Genomic DNA, 10,003 nt, shown 5'->3' with positions numbered 1-10,003 from the left:
CCGGCCCGTTAACCATCCGAGACAGAAAACCGACAGCCGTGTAAAATCGATGGCTTAAATGTGCACAAATCGTAAAATTATTCATAATTTGTATGGACTCAAGCAACTGAGCTGCCTTCCTCACCAAGTTTGAACTTCTCTAGCTCACTGAAAATATACCATCAATGCTGGTGAAAAATTAAATCGCATTTAAATCCAGGCGCGGTATCAGTAATATGAAAATGCTGTAAGCACGTTATACTTAATAATTATATTCTTATTATATAACACATTGCATATTTCACGACAGTTTAGACCAACATTTATTCTCAAAATACACACGTTGCTTATTGACGTCAGCATACACGCGTTGCTTATTGACGTCAGAATACAGGCGTTGCTTATTGCCGTCAGCAAAGACGCGTTGCTTACTGCCGTCAGCATACACGCGTTGCTTATTGCCGTCAGAATACACGCGTTGCTTATTGCCGTCAGAATACACGCGTTGCTTATTGCCGTCAGTATACACGCGTTGCTTATTGACGTCAGAATAAACACGTTGCTTATTGCCGTCAGTATACACGCGTTTCTTATTGCCGTCAGCAGACACGCGTTGCTTATTGCCGTCAGAATAAACACGTTGCTTATTGCCGTCAGTATACACGCGTTTCTTATTGCCGTCAGCAGACACGCGTTGCTTATTGCCGTCAGGCATATGCGCGTTGCTTATTGCCGTCAACATACACACGTTACTTATTGCCGTCAGCATACACACGTTGTGTACTGACGTCAGCAGCATACACACGTTGCTTATTGCCGTCAGCGTACACACGTTGCTTATTGCCGTCAGCATACACACGTTGCTTATTGCCGTCAGCATACACACGTTGTGAACTGACGTCAGCAGCATACACACGTTGCTTATTGCCGTCAGCCTACACACGTTGCTTATTGTCGTCAACATACACACGTTGCTTATTGTCGTTTTCAACGAAAACAGAAGATCGAAATTGAAGGAATTGAGATTGATATTGTGTTGCTCGTCCTGACGTAAAAAACCGACTTTGGAACAAAATGTCCGAAAAAAAACTTTGAAAATGGATGACATGACGTAAAAAGGTAAACAATCAGGTAAACAGTGGAGTATACTTGTATGTCTTTAAAGCTCATTGAGAACCTGTGACTTATAGATCATTTTTTTTTTCATAAAAACATGGTAAAACAGCGATATTTCATTTTTTTTTATTTTTAGTTTTTGACGTGGGGTCTATATTTACAACTAAAACAACTAATTTGTATACGATAGTGTGTCTTCCACATAGTAATCATGACTTTTAGGTTAAGGTTATGTTTTAATCTATATGTCTCAGTAGAATCAAAGTTCTCACCAGCACTTTTAGTAGATATTCAGGATAATATCGCTGCTGGGCTCAGGGATGTTATGTTGCATCAGTGGCTCAGAACGGAGAACCTCGTTACCACGCAGTTCAGGGTCATACAAGGCCAAAGAGATATAATTAGGGACAAGCAGCTAAGATATATCCCCTTCATATGGAAGAACAGTCAAAAATTAAAAGGTAAAATGTAAGAGTAAAATTCCTGGAAGCATTGAGCAACAGCAAACACATTTCAAAGTAGACCAAGTGGTGGAAAAATATAGCAGACAGGTTGCTTCTAATCCATTAACAAGTAAAGTGACTTGAAGTAGGACCCTATATTTTCTTGATTTTAGACAACCCCTGAGGCAATTCAAATTTTGCATTCGTAAAGCGAAAAAATGGAAATTAAGAAAAATATTTTTAGAATAAGAAAAAAAAGAAGAAGAATTTCTAGTCGGTAGGAATACAAGCGTCATTTTATTTATTTCAATATTCATATAAAGAAAAGAAAACTCTCTGTCGCCTTCGTCTTAATTCGTACAACCTATATAAATACCAAGCATGAAGGTACGATCTGAAAAGATCGTACCTTCGCACTAGGCCTCTGATCGCGAAGCTACGATGGTAACAACTTTGCGCTTCGTGATAGTACTCTCGCGTTTCGTGTTTAAAAAGGGACACCCGGATGGCAAAGCGAGGAGCATCACGTGTGTTCTATTCGTTTCCTTCTTATAGTCTATCATAATGTGTTCATTTCTTTTTTCTGAAGATGTCAAGTATCCACATGTCGTTTAGTATCTAGGACATAGTGTGTACTCTATTCGAAATGTCTATGTCGCGTATTCTCTGTCCGTTTGGTTTAGTATCTAGACTATAATGTGTGTTTAGTATCTAGGATATAGTGTGTACTCTATTCGAAATGGCTAGTGTCTTTGACGTCGCGTGTTCTCTGGTAGTTTTGTTTAGTATCTAGGATATAGTGTGCACTCTATTCGAAATGGCTAGTGTCTATGACGTCGCGTGTTCTCTGTCCGTTCCGTTTAGTATCTAGGATATAGAGTGCACTCTATTCGAAATGGCTAGTGTCTATGACGTCGCGTGTTCTCTGTCCGTTCCGTTTAGTATCTAGGATATAGTGTGCACTCTATTCGAAATGGCTAGTGTCTATGACGTCGCGTGCTCTCTGTCCGTTCCGTTTAGTATCTAGGATATAGTGTGCACTCTATTCGAAATGGCTAGTGTCTATGACGTCGCGTGTTCTCTGTCCGTTCCGTTTAGTATCTAGGATATAGTGTGTATTCTATTCGAAATGGCTAGTGTCTATGACGTCGCGTGTTCTCTGTCCGTTTCCTTTAGTATCTAGGATATAGTGTGCACTCTATTCGAAATGGCTAGTGTCTATGACGTCGCGTGTTCTCTGGTCGTTTCGTTTAGTATCTAGGATATAGTGTGCACTCTATTCGAAATGGCTAGTGTCTATGACGTCGCGTGTTCTCTGTCCGTTCCGTTTAGTATCTAGGATATAGTGTGTATTCTATTCGAAATGGCTAGTGTCTATGACGTCGCGTGTTCTCTGTCCGTTTCCTTTAGTATCTAGGATATAGTGTGCACTCTATTCGAAATGGCTAGTGTCTATGACGTCGCGTGTTCTCTGGTCGTTTCGTTTAGTATCTAGGATATAGTGTGTACTCTATTCGAAATGGCTAGTGTCTATGACGTCGCCTGTTCTCTGTCCGTTTCCTTTAGTATCTAGGATATATCGTGTAGATTCTGTCTTCTGGAAATATCTAGTATATAGGATATCGCTTGTGCTCTATTTGTTTCCTTGCTTCTAGTATGTAGTATACCGCGTGTTCTCTGTTCGTTTCATTTTTCTTAAAATATCTGTATCTTGGATATTATGTTTGCAGTATTCGAGTCCATAATCTAGGATATCATGTTTCTTTCAGCTTGTATGAAGCAGCCGTGTGTGCTGTGCTTATATTTAAACTATATATATTCTACTTCTCCGACAAGTTCAGCATCCAATCAATTGAGCCTAACACGTTATCAAGGATTATCTTTGCAAATATTTAGCAGATATTTACCTTCATTTTTGCGCGCCGCATTGTCGTTTGACACTTCGATGTAATAATTATGACGTACAAACGGTACATGTACTCAAAAACGTACCTGAAGTGGTTGTATGAAAATGAGATTAAATGTACATGTTTCGATTTATGGAAAGCCGTACACGCCAAATGTTATAATCGAAGTTTATGGGGTGGTTTCTAACCATGTGTTGCATAATAACACACAGTTTCAGTGTTTTTTGTTAAATAAGGAAATACCCTGTCCGCAATGTGCCAAGTATAGAAGGATCATTATTATTAGACACGGAGTTAAAGAAGACTTTATAAACACTGAAAATATGGAAGTAAATTTTCGCTGAACGAGATTAAGAGAAGACTCATTTCAGCTACGAAAGGCCATAAAAATATGGTAATGAAAACATATAGCAAAACAATATCATCACATTAAATAAATTTTTTATTACACTGCACTTTATGCAGAATGGCGTCTCGTTGTTCTTGTATAATTCGCAAATACGTTATTATTTATTATGTGAATATGCATGTGTAACCCAAGCCTGCTCTTCACCGCCCTTTACAACATTTTCCCCGAGGTTCGTGATTGTTCATTCCGCTCTTCTCAGATAGAATTACACGAGGTATTTACCATTACTGATAAGAATATTGCCATTTTCTTTTGAAGTTGCCGCTTAATTGTTCAATCTGTCAAACTTAAGACAGGAAGCCTTTCGACACGTCAATCTTAATCTTTGCGTAAACACCTTAACACTAACCAGATTGATTGATACATATCGTTTCCGTACATAACAGTAAGTTTGCCGCCCTTGTTTCTTGTAAGATTTGGCTGTGTGTTTCTAAGTTAAACAGAACTATTTCTGATCAACTTTGAAGATGAATCTGACCTGCATCAACGTATCCATTAATGCGCTAATAAGCTAAACATTGTCAACATGTTTCAATTTACAGAACGTAGAGTGTTCTGGTTTTATTGTTTTTTGTTTTGTTTTTTGTTTTGTTGTTGTTGTAAGAACTTACATAACCGTTATTAATAGTCATTGAAACAAGCTCTCAAAGATATCAAATTGCCATCAGTATAAAATATATATATATATTTAACTAAATATATGAATAAATTGTATGGAAGGAGCTACATTCATAATCAAGTGTCATATAGCAATAGCTGATTGTGCTTTTTTTTTCTTCCTTTTTATAAGTTTTTACTTCCCCTTTTCTAGCGGCTGTACATATTTGTACTGTGTTTCGCTATAAATGTATGCAATGTGTACAAATGTATGCAGTGTGTACTATTTGAAACCTTAAGCAAAGTACTGTTCATACACAAAAACATGTTAATTTCATACATAAACTATAATTATGTAGTAACTGCACGAAATTCGGGTCTAATATTCCTTTAATGCAGTATGAATTTTCTTCGTTTTTGTCCTGCTATGTGTAAGTCGCCTATTGTCACTTCAGCCGACATTTATCTTTTCATTTCTATATTTATTGCAACTACATCATCGCAAAACCATCGTATAAATTAGTTCTGATTGACAGAAGAGCTTTTGAAAAGATTAATGATGCTTTATTATAACACGGCTGACTAAGAGCGGTCATATTTACTATCGTGACATTTGATTGGGTGAATAGGACCGCCTTCTGTCTCCGCCTTCCATTAGCTGGAGTTATGTTCTCTCAACCAATGAAAACAAACGTTACAAAAATATCGTTCGCCTGTCGGAAGTACATCCTTCCTGCGTAAACGCGTTATGTACGATGTTGAATGTGACTGTATGGGCGGCATAGCGAAGACAATCTCAAAAGAAAAGGATGGTAGTTTGATTGACAGCTGTTCCTGTCTGTGTGATACATTACTTCTATCAAAGTTGTCAGCGATTATAATATAACGCCATTTTGTGTAACAAACTTCGTTGTACTGTACAGAACGCTAACGTGTCATGTTTATTTCATAACGTTTTGGACGTTTAACATTTCAGAAAGTGACTATAAGACTTGGATACATATGACAAAATGCCAGTGATGGATAGATATGAATCTATGAAAATGTTGTCTTCGTCGGCTTCCCAGTACTTGCCGCCGGATTACTTACAACCTCTGCCAACAACTGTAAGTACAAATTACATTGTTCTTACCTGATAATATTTACTTTATTTGATTAGAGTATATAGCAGCTTTGATGGCAGACTATCAGATGTTCTTAATCTTTCGCAGTTTGTATGTTTAAGTATCTTTGTAATAACTAGTACGTGCTTTTTGATATAACAAATCTTAAACCAGACAAGCGTCTTTGAAAATAAGTTATAACGTATTCCTAGCGCGTACTTCACTCCGCTATTACATCCAGTTTAATAGCACAGTTGCCCCTTTAACGCCAACCGCCGCTGTGTATCGTTCTTTATGGAGCTATATCGGAAAAGAGAATATCTAAATCAATACGTACTTATGGTACAAGTCCAAACAAATTAGGGACAAATTAGATTCTCGATATTGACTGAAAAACGAGATTCTATAACCGTGAGGATGTAACATGCTGAATTTCAATGCCTGAGAATAAAGGAAAGACTTGTAGTAACATAATTGACAATTCAGACGACAGGGAATATCCTTCACTGCTAGTCCTTAAAATGTATTTCTTTTTTATTCCAAAACGAAACTTGATTAGATACATATTCATCTTTAACAATGAGTTTTAGTTCATTAGTCAGTTTTTACATAAATGTTTCTGAAAAATAGCAATGATTAAAGAGTAATATGAATTTATCTACAAAAGGGATAGATGTTTACTTATTATGTTTACTTCTTTCAGCTTGATGCTAAAAATAGTCCATTGGCTCTCCTTGCTCAGACGTGTAGCAGCATTGGTAAGGATCCACCGCCCAAGTCCATCATACCGCCGCTTGAAAAGAAAGATACAACTGGAAAATCGTCTCCATCTGACAGCGAACTGGACACTAAATCAACCCCGTTAACAGAGAAAGATGGTCGCAGCTCTTTAAATGGCCAGAGAACAAGTCGAAGTGACACAAAGGATATTTCTAATTTCTATCCAATCTCAACTTCGAGTCCAAAACCGGAAAAATGTCATACGGATGTTCATAAGACAAAGGATGAGAGGAAAATTAGTGATAATGACACAAAATCACCAAAAGCGACTTCAAGACCTATGTCATCATCGTCCTCGTCTTCTGGATTAAAATCAAATATTGACAGGATGAGCCCTAAACACAAAACAAATGAACACACAAAGGAGATCCGTGATTCAAAGTATTCTCCATCAGTAAAGAGCCAAAGGTTGGACTCTCCAATTAGACGGGACAATTCCCCAGGTCAAGATGTTAAACACCAACATTCATTATATCCAGGATTGCCTTATGGGCCATTTAGTATGCCGAATATACCTTTCCCAGGAGGGATGCAACCTTCGGCAGAAGCAATGGTTGCTGCTGGCTACCCGTATGGCCTTCCCGGACATAGTAGTTACAGTCTAGCATCTGCACATGCTCTAGCAGCTCACCAGGCTGCTCTGAAATCCGGATCCTCAGCGGCATTGTCCCAGTATATGCAGTATGCTAGAATGAGAAATCCGACAGGACCGTCCGCCTGTAAAGACCCTTATTGTACAAACTGTGTTTCTTCAGCGCCTCCGAACTCACATTTATCACAGTGTTCTTCACCCGGTTGTGCCCAGTGCTCACATGAAAAGACATTACAAGGAATAGGTGTGTTTGGACTTCCAGGTTCAAATCCTCTACATTCACCATTCAGTGTGCCTTCTTCAGCATCTCTTGGACTTACTCATTTACATAATCTGTATGCTCAAAATCTTTTGACACAACAAGGACAACAACACGTGTGTAACTGGATGATGGGTAGTGACTACTGTGGTAAACGCTTTAATTCGTCTGAGGAACTTTTACAGCATCTAAGAACACACACTTCCGGTGGAGAGTCTGCTCTTAGTGCCTACAGCTCACTAGGACTATCAATACCACCACCGACGGACTTGCCGCCGGGTCTTTCAGGATATTTAGGTTCCAGCGGAAATATAAGTCCAGAGACATTAAGAAGAATGTATCCAACTAGTATTAGTCCGCTAAGCGGAAGTGCTCTTTCAAATCGCTATCATCCCTATAAATCGGCATTGCCGAATATGCCGTCTGGAATTCCGTCACAACAGTCGTTGTCGTCACTGAGTCCCTATTATTCACCATATAGTTTATATGCCCAAAGACTAGGAGCAGCTGCGGTGCCTTAAAATGGAGACTAGTAAAACTTTAAAATTGTGATAAAACCTCTTTTGTGTTTAATAAATGAATTGTTATAAACTTGATATTCAGAGTGCTTTTAACTGAATGTGCTATTAACTTTGGAATATATATATACATAAAAAATGATTAATGATCTCAGAATGTTTGGAGTATAAATCATTTCACATGCAACAAAACATTTAATTTATGTTTGTTGTAACAATTGGTAATTTTATTATTTTATTACGTGTTGAATGTTTTAACTTGGCGTTTCAGACTTAAGAAAACAACCCTACTGTGACACGGATTTTGTTATTTTCACACTGTTCTTGTAATATTTATTTATATTGCACATGAATGATATTAAATTAAAAAGTATAAAATGTGTACTTTTTTCATCATATTGGAGAAAACGCCGTACTGCTTAAAAAACACTAAGCGATATAAACGTATTTGAATAAGTATTTCAACAGTACTTAAACTGATTTTTTAACATTTTTTCAGTCCGTTAGTTTATTTATTTGGCTTTCCCCTCTTTTTTAATATTCATATTTTGAAAAATTAACATGATCATGACCTGCCTAAAATAAGTTCCAGTTTTAAGCTGTCCGACAGACTAGCAGAAAATGCCAAAATTTCGGTTTTAATTCCTCACATATTTTTTTTAATGGATTTGCCAAATAATCATATAAGGAAGCTCATTTGCCTTTAATAAAAATAACACGTTTGTTTTTGATTAAAATGGTAAATAATTGATGAGTTGGAATACCGTGACTGTTTACTATAACTTCTAATATATACTGAATATACACGATATTTACAGGTCGCCCAATTCAATTTTTGAAAAAATGGCATTACATTTTGTGATGAAGAAATTCATACATTTATTATCAAAATTTGCAAAATTTCTATGTTTACAATTCCATTTCTTAAAAATATTAAAATATAGATAATACTTTTGGAGACGTGGTATAAGCAGTTGGTATGGGGAGACTTTATATAAGCAGCAGTATGATGAAGGTATTTAACAATGGAACTGCAGTAGGTGTTGGCAAATACAGCGTGCAGCATCTTCTATTCGACGAACCCTGATATTAGTTTTTATTACTTAGAAGAGATGTTTTAACATAACAAAGTCAAGGCAATTTGTTTTATACCAAACAATAGGACCCAGTGCCTACATCAAAGTTGCATATCCAAGTCATGAAGTTGTAAAATAACTAAAATTGATAATAAATGGTGAATGAGTAATGATATATATAATTATTCCCTTTCGAACTATTTACTTGAGAGAAGACCTCCTTTAAATAGCAAAACATTGCTTTGAAATTTTGCAGACGACATAAAAGTAACGTGACGTGTCTGCAGGACCGTGACAAGTTATAGCGAACCTGTCAAAATCTCCAGTTTATGATGACAAGTTTATAGGTATCGTGTAAAACTGAATGAGGTTTATTTCACACAGGGATTGCCTTGTTTAGATCACCCATTTAGCTGAGGATATATGTAAAAGGTGTAATAAGAATGTCAGCTTTTTTGTTTCCTTTGCTGTTACTTTTTTTTCTTAGGACAAAACTGGTAAAAAGCTGAAGCAATGAGACATTGTCAATTACATCATCACAAAACAAAATGAAAACTAACGAGTACGGTTTAAACTAACGACAGACCAGTACTGTCTTAAGTTCCCCTTAGCACGGCTAAGACTAAATGACACGTTCAGTACTGTCTTAAGTTCCCCTGAGCACGGCTTACACTAAATGACAAAAAGTACAGTACTGTCTTAAGTTCTTCTGAGCACGGCCTAGACTAAATGACAAAAAGTACAGTACTGTCGTAAGTTCCCATGAGCACGGCTTAGACTAAATGACAAGAAGTACAGTACTGTCTTAAGTTCCCCTGAGCAGGCTAAGACTAAATGACAAAAATACAGTACTGTGGTAAGTTCCCCTGAGCACGGCTTAGACTAAATGACAAAAAGTACAGTACTGTCTTTCCCCTGAGCACGGCTTAGACTAAATGACAAAAATACAGTACTGTCGTAAGTTCCCCTGAACACGGCTTAGACGAAATGACAAAAAGTACAGTACTGTCGTAAGTTCCCATGAGCAAGACTTAGACTAAATGACAAGAAGTACAGTTACTGTCTTTAAGTTCCCCTGAGCACGGCTAGGATTAAATGACAAAAAGTACAGTACTGTCTTAAATTCCCTTGAGCACGGCTAAGACTAAATGACAAGAAGTACAGTACTGTCTTAAGTTCCCCTGAGCACGGCTTAGACTAAATGACAAAAAGTATAGTACTGTC

General features: G+C 37.2%; 1 protein-coding gene across 1 annotated transcript; it reads left to right on the top strand.

The window, feature by feature from the left end:
- The first annotated feature begins 5,206 nt into the window (after nt 1-5,206).
- LOC123563997 (zinc finger protein Noc-like) lies at nt 5,207-8,085 on the top strand. The gene is made up of 2 exons (XM_045357237.2): nt 5,207-5,557; nt 6,258-8,085. The coding sequence occupies exons 1-2, from the start codon at nt 5,462-5,464 to the stop codon at nt 7,704-7,706; spliced, it is 1,545 nt and encodes a 514-aa protein (XP_045213172.2). The 5' UTR covers nt 5,207-5,461; the 3' UTR covers nt 7,707-8,085.
- Nucleotides 8,086-10,003: the final 1,918 nt, after the last annotated feature.

This window comes from Mercenaria mercenaria, chromosome 2, assembly GCF_021730395.1.
Source record: "Mercenaria mercenaria strain notata chromosome 2, MADL_Memer_1, whole genome shotgun sequence".
In the NCBI taxonomy this organism is placed as follows: domain Eukaryota; kingdom Metazoa; phylum Mollusca; class Bivalvia; order Venerida; family Veneridae; genus Mercenaria; species Mercenaria mercenaria.
This window is presented reverse-complemented; position numbering and strand designations above follow the sequence as displayed.